This window comes from Canis lupus, chromosome 1 (assembly GCF_011100685.1).
Source record: "Canis lupus familiaris isolate Mischka breed German Shepherd chromosome 1, alternate assembly UU_Cfam_GSD_1.0, whole genome shotgun sequence".
NCBI lineage: Eukaryota > Metazoa > Chordata > Mammalia > Carnivora > Canidae > Canis > Canis lupus.
In genome coordinates this window covers 81,734,581-81,747,391 of record NC_049222.1, presented here as the reverse complement: position 1 = coordinate 81,747,391, position 12,811 = coordinate 81,734,581, and the positions used below count along the sequence as shown (strand labels likewise).

General features: G+C 40.4%; 1 protein-coding gene across 1 annotated transcript in view; it reads right to left on the bottom strand.

Annotated features, from left to right (window-relative positions):
- GNA14 (G protein subunit alpha 14) overlaps nucleotides 1–12,811 on the bottom strand; it is a 185,242-nt gene that overhangs the window by 79,814 nt on the left and 92,617 nt on the right. Inside the window, exon 2 of the mRNA XM_038527036.1 lies at nucleotides 2,848–3,032. Within this exon, the coding sequence (XP_038382964.1) occupies nucleotides 2,848–3,032 (185 nt within the window). The remainder of the gene's footprint in view (nucleotides 1–2,847; nucleotides 3,033–12,811) is intronic.

The following is a 12,811-nucleotide window of genomic DNA, read 5'->3' as shown; positions in this document are numbered from 1 at the left end:
CCTTGACTTCAGCCTTCTAGCTTCTAGAACTAGGAAAAGAATGTATTTTCAATTTAAGCCACTCTGTTTGAGGTACTTTGTTACAGCAGCCCTAGGAAACTAATGCAGATTAGTGGTCAAGTGGAGACCACTTAATTCTTTGAAGAAGAATTAAGGCCAAGAGAAAAGGAGAAAGTGGTGGAATGCCAAACCCTATAAAAATGTTTTTGTTTAAAACATAAACTCAGAGTACCTCTAGAAGACCTTGATGGAAAACAAAATGAAACAGAAACCCCGAGACCCCAATTATTCAATCTGATTGGGTTTTACAAACAACTGTTGCCAAGATAAGTGGAATTGACATACATTTGAGCTTCTTCCTCCCAGTGGATGTTTGCAAGTCCATCCCCTAAGTTCCAGGCTTTTTCCCAACACCCCTCTATGAATGGGAAACAAAATGCCTTTTACAATGTAAGAAAATAGATTAACGAAAATCTCTGTAAAGACGTTCCTGACATACCTCTTTTCTGAAATAATCTGAAATTTCCACAGATGATCTAATTTTTAGAATACTTTATACAGCAGACCCTTGAACAATGCAAGGGTTGAGGGGCCTATCCCTGTGCAGTCAAAAATCTGTATAACTTTTGTCTCCTCAAAAACTGCCAAGATAGTCTATTAACACATATTTTGTATATCTATACTGTAGATATATAGTAAGAATACTATATACTGTATTCTTACAATAAAGAAGCTAAAGAAAATGTTTTTAAAAATGTTAAAACCATAAGGAAAATACATTTACATTACTATACACTTTCTATTAAAAAAATCTGTTTGTAAATGAACCTGGTAAACAAACCAGTGTTGTTCAAGGGTCAACCGTATGATTAAAAAAGAATTATACCCCTTAAAAAAAAAGATTTTATTTATTTATTCATGAAAGACACACACAGAGAGAGAGAGAGGCAGAGACATAGACAGAAGGAGAAGCAGGCTACCTGTGGGGAGCCCAATGTGGGACTCGATCCCAGGACCCTGGGATCACAACCTGAACCAAAGGCAGACGCTCAACCACTGAGCCACCCAGGTCCTCTATACTTTTTTTCCTGAGATCTTATTTATTTAATTGACAGAGAAAGAGAAAGAGAGAGCACAAGCAGGGGGAGTAGCAGGCAGAAGGAAAGGGAGAAACAGGCTTCCCATGGAGAAGGGAGCCTGATGCAGGATTAGATCCCAAGACCCTAGGATCATGACTGAGCCAAAGGCAGTCACTTAACTGAGTCACCCAGGTGCTGAATTATATACTTTTTTAAAAGATTTATTTATTTGAGAGAAAGAAAGAGCACGAGTGGAAACCAAGAGTGGGCAGCTCAACCAACTGAGCCACCAAAGTGCCCCAGAATTGTACACTTTCAATCAGATACAATATATGTATCAAAACCAAGGTATCATGGAACCATCACAGTCCCTTCTAGACTCTCCCAGTGGCTCAGTATGCACCTCTTACATTGCTTGGCACCAGATACACTAAAGGCTAATTCTCTACCCCACCCTGCCCCCACATGCACATATTTTTCAGCATAACGTTCTTGAAGGTTGAAGTAAGATACATGCCTTCATTTCTACAAAAGTGTAAGGAAATGATAGTAAAAACATGAGGTTGTAGACACAATGGAAAGAAAGTCAAAAACTGGGCACATGCTATGTTCTTATGTAATTCAGTCACTGAATAATAAAAAATGTAGAATGACTGCTTTGAAACTCTTTGTAGATCATTTCTAAAAATATACATAAATATAAGTGCTACAAGTTCATGATAAAGTTGTCCTTGGGGGTCCACACTAAAGCCCATGCAATAATGGCATTTTAGCAGCTAAATTATTTTTAGTAGACCCACAAGAGACTTCTCTGAGACAGAATTTTCCTCTTTATCATGATGTCATGTTATATCTTGGTATCAGTTGTTTTAAATAAACTATTTCTGATATAGATTCTTAATGAACTCAGACATAGTTATTTTGCAATGGATTTGCCTTCCAATATACTGTATAAAATTTTATTTGCCGCCTCCTCCCACATTATTATTTTCATTATTTTCCAATGTTTTGAAACATAATTGTATTTTTAAATTTTATTTATTTGATATATACATAGAGAGAGAGAGTAAGTGCATGAGGTTGGGTAGAGGCCAGAGGAAGAGGGAGAAGCAGACTCCCCGCTGAGAAGGGAGCCCCACACAGGACTCAATCCCAGGCCCCGGGAATCATGACCTGAGGCAAAGGCAGACACTTAACTGAGCCACCCAGGTACCCCCAAAACATAATTGTATTTTAAATAACCAATGGTGATAGGAAAAGAAATGCCAGCTTTATACTAGTACTTTACGAGAATGCAACAGTAGTTGGGACATAAGTATTACTCTCCTAAACCATCACTTAGCTTCAAAAGAAAGAAAGAAAACCCACCAATTGTTCTGAGTGATCTACAGGGCATTTACAACACATTCCTAAGATTGGGAATTTCAGAAAAGCCCAAGATCTCAATTGTGCCAATGGAGAAATTAATGGGGTATCTTAGCTGTAAGAATCAACGTATAAGTCCTCCTTTTCTTAGCACCTAAAAAAAGCAATCCAAATGCCTGAGTTTCTGAATTCCAGGGCACTAGAGAATACCACAATACCCTCATGATGGAACTCATGCAGAAGACAGACTACAGAGCTAATTTTATCACACTGGGGTTTGAGCTCCAGAGCTTCTTTGGCCTCTGACCAAAACACTGTAAATCTTTCTGTCCAAAGACATATGCTACCTAGAGAAGGAAAACATGCATCCACAAGTAGGGCCAACACCCCTGTGGTGCTTTACCTTATTCTGCTCACACACATACTGTATCCTCAGGGTATCCATGGCTCTGATCATGGCTTGCATGGCGGTAAATATGTTCTGGTAAACCAGCTTCGTGAACCCCTTTCTATCTTCATCGCTGTAACCAGACCCATGGATGATTCTCATTTGCTTGATAAAGGTGCTTTTGCCACTTTCACCAGTTCCTAGTGAGACAAAAGAAGAGGAAAATACAGTCAGTGGTCTTTGAAAGGAGTACACTGGGAAATAAAGGACCTCTTGGCAATGTTGTTATTATGATGAATAGGTTGACTGGGTGAACTTGGGAAGGGTCTACCAGTACTAGTATCCTAGACCCCGGGCGGAGAGGTCCTTATCTTGTACCTATGCTTTAGAAGGCCTGAGGTATCTCCCACTTTCTTCCTCTCTCTCTCTCTCTCTCTCATTTACACATGGGCACGCGTGCACACACACACACACACACACACATGCTTTATTAGGGGTAAATTAATGTCTCTGTCCCTTAGAGTAATTCCAACCACCAACTCTTGTAGCTAACACCATTTTGGCCCAAGGGAACTGCTCCCCCAACATCCCTTGCCCTAAGTTCCTTCTGATAATTGGCAACTGTGTCTGAAAGCACCAAACATTTGAGGGTTTCACCACTGCCAGTACTGCAGTGGTGGGGATGGAGGCTGCAGCAGAGCTCAGAGAGCATTTGAACAGTAGGATAAAAGTCTGATTCACCTGTCAATTCCCGCCTTTCAGATACACAAATACAAGTGATCCCTGAACAATCACCATCCTCAGTTGTGCCAATTGTCTGTATTCTTGCTTTTCCTCCTTTTCCAATTTGCACATAGCACCTCATGAGCAGTTTACAGTATAAAACCATTCCTACTTCTCTGAAATCTGTAGAGATGTCCAGACATAACATGTGAAATATGATGCCAAGACTTCACTTTAATATCAGACGGAGATATTGCTTGAAAAGATAATAATTATAGTGTAAATGAAAGATTTATATGATGAAATTAAAATATTTTTGTAACATTTTCTGTGATAATTTATTGTACCTAAAACTAATATAATATGTCAATTATAGCTGAATAAAAGAACAGATAATTTATTGTATAAGATCCTATTACTATGTTTGTATTCTTGCTCCTCCTCCTACTTCAATTTGTAGTTCAGGAGCTCCTCCAAATTCACAACCACGTGTTATACTTGTGGTCCATTTTCAACTGTCAGTATTGCTTTAAGAATTTTGTAACAGGGACACCTGAGTGGCTCAGCAGTTGGGTATCTGCCTTCGGCTCAGGTCGTGATCCCAGGATCCGGGATTGAGTCCCATGTCAGGCTCCTGCAGGGAGCCTGCTTCTCCCTCTGCCTGTGTCTCTGCCTTTCTCTCTCTCTCTCTCTCTCTCTCTCTCTCTCTGTCTCTCATGAATTAATAAATAAATATTTTTTTAAAAAGAATTTTGTAACAATTCTGGTTGAAATGCCTCCAGCAGGGTTAAGTTTCTTCAAACTGAAATTAATGAGAAATTACCTCAGAACTAAAACGATTCAAGATAAGTTGTAACTTTGAATGGGTGAACTGTACAATAGGTATATTTTAACAAAGCTATTGCAAAAAGGTTGTCTCAATATTCGTCAAAAGAACACAAATTGGTAAGAGGATAGAACATATTGATAGTAGTTTGTTAGTTTGATTATAACCCATAGCTATTTGGACTTGTGGGATGTGGGTCCCTATGTAGACTCTTTTTTTTTTTTTTAATTTATGATAGTCACAGAGAGAGAGAGAGAGAGAGAGAGGCAGAGACACAGGCAGAGGGAGAAGCAGGCTCCATGCACCGGGAGCCCGACGTAGGATTCGATCCCGGGTCTCCAGGATCGTGCCCTGGGCCAAAGGCAGGCGCCAAACCGCTGCGCCACCCAGGGATCCCCCTATGTAGACTCTTGCCTGAATCCTGTAAACATCAGGGTAGGGCCTATCACAAGGGCCCTGAGAAATACTTAGAGACTTGTTCAATTTTTCCACATGGATAGTTGAGATACAACTGTTAGTGTTTGATAAGATTTTTCCTTGCAAGAAAAAAAATGTTCCTTTAGATTGAACTTTTCAGAATAGAAATCTGCTTTTTGTCTATCTCTTCACCCTCATTCAAAATCCTGAACAGTTACCTTCCCAGTCTACTCAGGAAGACAGACAAATCTCCTCACTATGGCCACCATGCCTGTGTGGTCTGGCCCCTGGGTCTTCACCAGCCTCTTCTCATATGTGCTTTCTCTACCTTCTGCCTTCTGGCACACAGGCCTTCTTGTATGTCCTCCCTTCTCGCTGCCTTTGCTCATGCTCTGCATATTCCTGGAATGGTCTTCTTTGGTCCCATTTGCCTTGGCTTTTGGTCTGGCCTCCCTAATGAGGTTAGGTTCCCCGACTGGAAGCTCTCATGATACTAATTGTAGCACATGTTCTAGTTGCACTTCTGTCCATTAAAGTCATTCTGCATTTCACACGTGTCTCTCCTACCAGTCCCTAAGCTCCATAATGGGAGACGGGGGCCATGTTTGTTTTTACTCACATTGTCTCCCCTTGTATCAGCTATATTGTCTGAAACTTGGCATGTGCTTAATAAACTCTTAAAATACTTTTTTAAAATTGTGGCAAAATATACATATAGTTTACCATCTTCATCATTTTTAAGTGTTAGGTACATTCACAATATTATATAATTATCAGAACTCTTCCTCCTGCATACACATTAAACAACTCCCCCTTACTCCCTGCTCTGGCTCCTAAGGACCACCATTCTATTTTCTGTCTCTATGAATGTGACTACTTTAGATATCTCATATAAGTAGAATCACACAGTATCTGTCTTTCTATGGCTGGCTTATTTTACTCACATAATGTCCTCAAGCTTCCTTCAAAATGTTGCATGTGACAGGATTTCCTTCCTCTTAAACACCTGAATAGTATAGCAGTATTTTTTGAGTATGTTATAGTAATTAAGAATATACCCAGTCTCAACTCCCCTACCCAACTACAAGTATGGGTGACAAGGTAGGTTATAATCTCCCAACCATCCAATGAGCTCTGTAAGTACCATGACTTCAACCACAGCAGGAACCACCACAAAAAGTGGTCAAGCAGGAGACTTATCCGGATTCTTTGTGACCCTTTCTGGGTTACTCATCCTTCCCAATATTGATGACTATTCAAATAGTTTGTATAAAATAGCCCCCACATGGTGACTATCTCCTTTCTCTCTCGAAACCACCCTACAAGGTTTGTACTGTCACTTTTGTTTTACAGATAAGAAACCTGGCACTCACCAATGTCCCTCAACAGATGAATGGATGAAGAAGATGTGCATACACACATATATATGCACACACACATATACACACACAATGGAATATTACTCAGCCATCCAAAATAATGAAATCTTGCCATTTGCAATAATATGGATAGAACTAGAGGATATCATTCTAAGTAAAATAAGTCAGAGAAAGACAAATACCATGATATCATTCATATGTGTAATTTAAGAAACAAAACAGATGAGCACTCAGGAATGGAAGGAAAATAAAATAAGATGAAAATTGAGTGGGAGGCAAACCATAAGAGATGCTGAACTCTAAGAAACAAACTGAGGGTTGTTGGATGTGAGATGGGTGGGGGGATGGGGTAACTGGGTGGTGGGCATTAAGAAGGGCACTTGATATAATGAGCACTGGGTGTTACATGCAACTGATGCATCACTGAATTCTACCTCTGAAACTAAAAAAAAAAAAGAAAAGAAAAAGAAACATGGGATCAGAAAAGTTAAGTAGCCTCCACAAAACCATACCATTAGCAAGAGAAAGACAGGGCTTTATTCAATCAGACTAATGACAGACTCTTGTCAGGGAAAAAAAAGTCAGGATCATGACCAAGAGGACTTAGGTATCCTGGTCTAATGAAGACAAATGTGAGGTTCACAGCCACACATTCAATCCAGGCACTGGCAGAGCCATTATTTTGTAAACACACGCTGCAGAGGCTCAAGAAAGAACCCTCAGACAGGTGAGTGTTCTTACAAGCGGCCTCACTGCTATCTCATGTCACCTCCGGAGGCAGAAAAGGTGGGTGCTCTCTTCTTATGTCAGAGATGAGCAAACTGACTATGAGTCAGCAAAAAAGGCAAGGTTGGTGCCAGTTCAGAGCTGGAGCTAGAAGCCACACTGCCTGTGCCTTAGCCTTCAGGTTCACCAAAGATATCACCTCCCCTGAAGGAATCTTTTCCCCCCTCCACCCCCTCGAGTCAAGCTAACACTTAGTTTGGGGCTAACACCTGGGACACCCTAGTCATACCCCCTAATTGCTTGTTTGCGAATCTCCCACTACTTAGTTCAGCAAGGGTAAAGCTTGAGAGTCATGTATTTGGGTACCATGAACACTGCCTGCTGCATAGTTGGCTGTCAAAGAATGACTAAATGCAGGTATGAATGGAACAAATATGAGAAGTCACAGTGCTCTTTTATAGGTCTTATATTATGGTCAATCACATAAAAATAAGATATGAATTGTCTAGAGGATTGCAATAACACGAGGTGTCCCTGAAACCACCATTTCATAATGACTCTTATGCTGCCCAAATTCCATACAATACAGAGAGGACCTGTGGGAACTGTATACTGTTTGAACTTGGTCCAAAGTCCCATATTACATTCGATCTCTGCTCTTACAGATCCTGGGGTCCCTGAGTCTCCTTTAATCTATGATGCTGCCATGCATTCTTCTATTCTACCCCAGCAGGATGGATTGACCCATGGTCCAGTACTACCTTATCCCAAGCAAATACTAATCCTTCTGCATTTTAATTAGCAAATACTAATTAAACTGATGAAACTGATATGAAAGGAGAGATTATGTAAGTATCTTGAGGCAAGCTGCGATTTTGGCCCTGAGACCAGAAAAATCACTTAAGACTCAGCCCAAAGTTCTACCAAGATAAAGAACATTTGTCATTATAAAGACCGTTCACCTACAAGAGATTAAAGCCAACCCCACCACCAGTCCCAAACATTGAAACATTTATTAAAAGTCATTGCTTTTTGCTTTTAACAGGGAACATTTCAAAAAGAATTGTTAAAAATGATTTTAAATATTAATAAGATAAACTTATTTGACAAATATCAATTTTTTAATATCAATATTTTAAAATATTCTTCAGTTCTATATTGTGGTTATTTGAAGAATAAGAAACCAAATACGGAGAAAAAAATTCACATTAAAGGCAAAAAAGAGAGATTGAAAGACATGCTTCAGTAGGGGCTGAGGTCCAGAGAACAGTCTCAGGAGGGGAAGCTCCACTGCCTCTCATGTAAGCCGCAACACAACCCAGTTAGAACTTTCTCCAAAAAGGAAACTGAAAATTAGATTACATGGTTTACTTAATCTTTGTCCAAGTTTGCTCAGCTTGGAAGGGTTGGGTCTTGGGTCTACATTCAGGTCTGTGTTGGTATGCACACTTCCCATGATAACACCATGTGGTAGTTTTACACTGAGTGTTTCCCCAAATAAATGGGCAAGTCCCACCCTCTTATCATTTTAAGTATTGTCTTCTTCTGGTACCGACACTGCAACACTCGGGACTTTATCTTGAATTCTTCAGAGCTCTGCTCTAAATGAGATGTTTCTAGCAGAAGATGGGGGCAAGAGAGGGGAAACGTGGGGTTCTCTGGTGACTGGGACCCACAGGACCAATAGATTCAAGCTAAGGACCTAAGCTGAGTTTCCTCATTTGTTCTCAGCAGAAATTCAACACTGTCTCAAACATTGAGTACAACTATTAATTCTGTGCAAGTAAGAGAAAGATTTAAAGGATATGATTTTTAGAATGAAAATTATCAGTGACTGGGGGATCAGGTGACTTAGCTTTTACTTCCCGCCTAATCACGTTTTAGCATGTGTGGTGTGAGTCAGTAGCATGGGCTACTCTGCTTTGTTTGTCTCTCTATGAGGACTCTCTCTGGGCTTCCCTCACAAAATCACCATGCTACAACAGATAGTGAAGACAACCTGAGCCCTCACCCAGGGAGCAGCTTTTTAGTTCACAGGGAGGGGGAAGCCTTTGGTAGGAAGGTAAACTTTGGTATCAGGTTACCAAGGGATTCAATTAGAGGTGACTGGGGAGGGTGGAGGAGGGGCAGAGATGGGGAGTCAGGGAGGGGACCAGAGACTGGAAGGACTTTCACTCCTGGACCCAATGCTGCTAAAACACCAGATGGGCAAAGGAGTAAAATTACTTCCATTTCTAGATTCTGTTCCAAATATTAATAAAATAAATGGCTCTTTTCCCCATTTAGTGTTTACGTCAATGTTTTCATATTTAGAGAAAAAAATCCAACAATGTTTATAAGTACTTTTAAACTTTCACTAAGTTTGAGGTTCTTGCTCACCATTATCCTACTACAACTGTCCTCTGTAATAAAACCAAGAGGCAACTTCTTGGTAAGCCACTCTGGTCAGTTCCAGAGATTCCCACTCCCCTAGAAGCTCCAGGATCAGTTCTCTGCCCCCTTGCTCTCTGGCTCAAACTGCTTCTCAAGTAAGGCTGAATACTTCCAAGTCTCTCACTGTAAAGCTCTGCCTGGGCACTCTGCCTCTCCCCAGCTCCTTAAATAGGAGTTATTTCCTTTCCCAGAATAGCCACTCAAAAAGTGGCTAAACTGAACACACATAGCTTGCTTCTTTAGCATGCTTAGCATATACCATATGTGTTCTGTTTCATATAATTTGTGTTCTATTTCAAGTTAAAACCCACCCCCACAGGCTTCTAGCTCTCTGTGGGGGAAGGGTATGCACCTTTGACCTTGCAGGGTTGCAGGCTATCCTAGGAGACTCTTGCCCCTGACATTTACTTAATTATTCTCTCCAAAACTCCAGAATTTGTAATATCCATCTTGTGATTTTTTTTTACCACACTAATATACCACCTGTATGATTTTTTATTATTTAGAAAAATCTTTTACTCAAATAAGCTTGTTATGAAAGGAAATATAAATATTATAAGTGAAAAACCAATACCACTTGCCATAATGAATCTAATTAAATGTACTATAACAAAGTAAGACTTCAGCAATATTCCATCTAAGAACATCTTGTCTACCAGTGATCCAGGTATCATGCTTTAGGTAAGTAATACGCACAAATTACTATCCCCTGTATGTGATATTTGCCCTTTTACTTGAAGGAAACTCCCCCTCTTTTTCCTCTAGAGACTTCTGGAATTCTACACATGAATCTCATCCAAATACAAAATTGAACAACAACAACAAAAAAAAAAACACAAAAACTGAGGGTTAAAACTTATGTTACTGAAAAGGGGCCAACAAAATGTCTTAGCACTAAAATTCTAAACTCTTTCTGAGATTTGAGAAAGCAATGTGAGATTCAACTTTCAGTTTAACTTTAAATACACAGAAAGACTCATGGGAAAAAAAATTTGCTTTTTAGGAGCCAAGAAGGAACAGAGGCCAAAGCAAAATAAATTCTTTGCAAGTGATAGACCAAGGACATCTGAACAGTAAGCCAATTGTTTTAAAGTTCACCTACAATCTTTTGTAAAGACAGCTTCCCCAAGAGCCAAAGCAAGGAGCTGATAAAGCTTCTCAGATGGGCAGAGCCGTCTCCAATACTCTGGGATGTTTTCTGAAACCATCTGTGAGAAGCCATTGTTTTTTTGTTCAGCTTTACAGAAGACAAAAACAGAAGAAAATGTAAGTCAAAACATAAATGGGGACACAATTCTGGATGTTGGTGTAAATGATCTGAGACCTACAGGCAGACAAGAGTGTGGACCTACTGATGTGATTGGCAGGCTGGCTCTATGGGGCCTTATTTCTCTTGTTCTTTTTTATCTCTGAAGCCAAAAACACAGTACACAGTAGTAACCTAATAAATACTTGTGAATGGGTATCTATTGACTAAGATAACCAGGATGATCACAATTTCGAAAAGCAATAGGAAATAGGTTTGTCTGGCCAAGAGAAGATTCAGGACTTGGATGAGTCCATTGAGTAGACAAAACAACCCCACACAGGAGCAGGGATCCTGCAGCTTGCCCTTTCTGATGAGGACAAGCAAGACCTGGTGCCAGCCAGGCAGGGAGGCTCAGATTCCATATCAGGGTTTCCTGGTAATGGGATAAATGAGTTAAAATTCTTTTCATCAAATCTTTAAGCAAGACCAGTTTTCAGCAGCAAGGAGGGCTGCCCCAGGAGAGTGTCTGGACTTGGGGTATTATGGTCCCTATAACTCAGAGCTGACATTGGGCAGCAGCCACCCCACATACAGTCCTAGTTCATGTTATCCTCAAGTTACTGATGGATGACAGAATCTGGCTAATACTGGGAAAACTTCCAAATAATTTCTCATCACAACATTGGAATGAATGTTTGTGTTCCCCCAAAATTCATCTGTTGAAAACCTAATGCCCATGGTGATGGTATTAAAAGGGCCTTTGGGAGGTGATTAGGTCATGAGGATAGAGCCTGCATGAATGAGATTAATGCCTTAATAAGAGAGACCCCAGAGAGCTCCCTTGCCCCTTCCACCATGTCAGGACATAAGGAGAAGTCTGCAAACTTGAAATGAGTGCTCACCAGAACCAGACCTATGCTGGCATCCTGATCTCTGACTTCTTGCAGAAATCTGGGAAGATGCATTTTTAACCAGAACTCCAAGGGTTTTAGTAGACCCATCCACAAGCCCTTTAAGAAGCCCTTTTCTCCAGGGCTCTTCTGAGGGCAACACCCACTAATATCATCTACCTGGGACAGGAATGCTCAATTTTTATATCCTATTTGATTTAATTGGTAGGTTTTTACACCAAGTTCCAATTTAATTTCTGCATGGGTAAAAGATCCCCATGGGAGCTCTGTTTTTCAATTGCTAGAGGGAAAACATTTTTTAGAGTGTCGTGAATCTTTATGACGACAAGTCAGTCCTGTCTGCTTCTGTCCAACCCCCACGTCACCATCACAACCATGTCACCTTCTCCAGCTTCTGTACTTGCAAACACAAGAGGTGCTACTTTTCACCATAAAAGGGAAGCAGCAATGTCCTAGGAACAGAGAAATGGAAATAAGTGAAGACAGGATTCATAGCTGTTCTCTCAACAGAAGAGGTGAATATAGGGCTTTTGAAACAAAGAAAAGGGAAGCTGCAAGAAATTAAGTGAGGAGGTTCAGTAAACAGTTTGAGATTTTTTTAAAAACCTGATAATAAAACAATGGGGAATTCAAAAGATGCTGTATTATATTTTATAGTTTTTCTGTTTCACAATAACCTGCAAAATCTTTTTTTTTTTAAGATTTTATTTATTTATTCATGAGAGACACAGAGAGAGAGAGAGAGAGAGGCAGAGACACAGGCAGAGAGAGAAGCAGGCTCCATGCAGGGAGCCCGACGTGGGACTCAATCCCGGGTCTCCAGGATCAAGCCCTGGGTCAAAGGCAGACACTCAACCACTGAGCCACCCGGGCTGCCCACTGAGCCATCCGGGCTGCCCGCAAAATCATCTTTATTGACTCACGAGAAGAGCAGAATTCCAAACAGTTCCAGTGGCAAGTCTTGCCATTTGATGTCATCTTTGGGCCTTATTTTGATCAAGAAGGTATTTAAGTTCAAACATGACTTCTGAGTTCTTATATCAAGACAAAGCTAAAAAGTCATGCTAACAATTGTAATCACAAAGAATTTTTTTTTTTAAAGATTTCACTGGAGACAGAGAGATAGAGAATGAGTGGGGTGAGGGGTAGGGGGAGAAGGTGACTCACCATTGAGCAGGGAGCCCAATGTGGGGCTTGATCCTGGGACTCCAGGATCATGACCTGAGCCAAAGGCAGATGCCCAACTGACTGAGCCACCCAGGCACCCCGGTAATCACAAATAATTTTTGAATAATTATTTTTATGATTTCAAGTA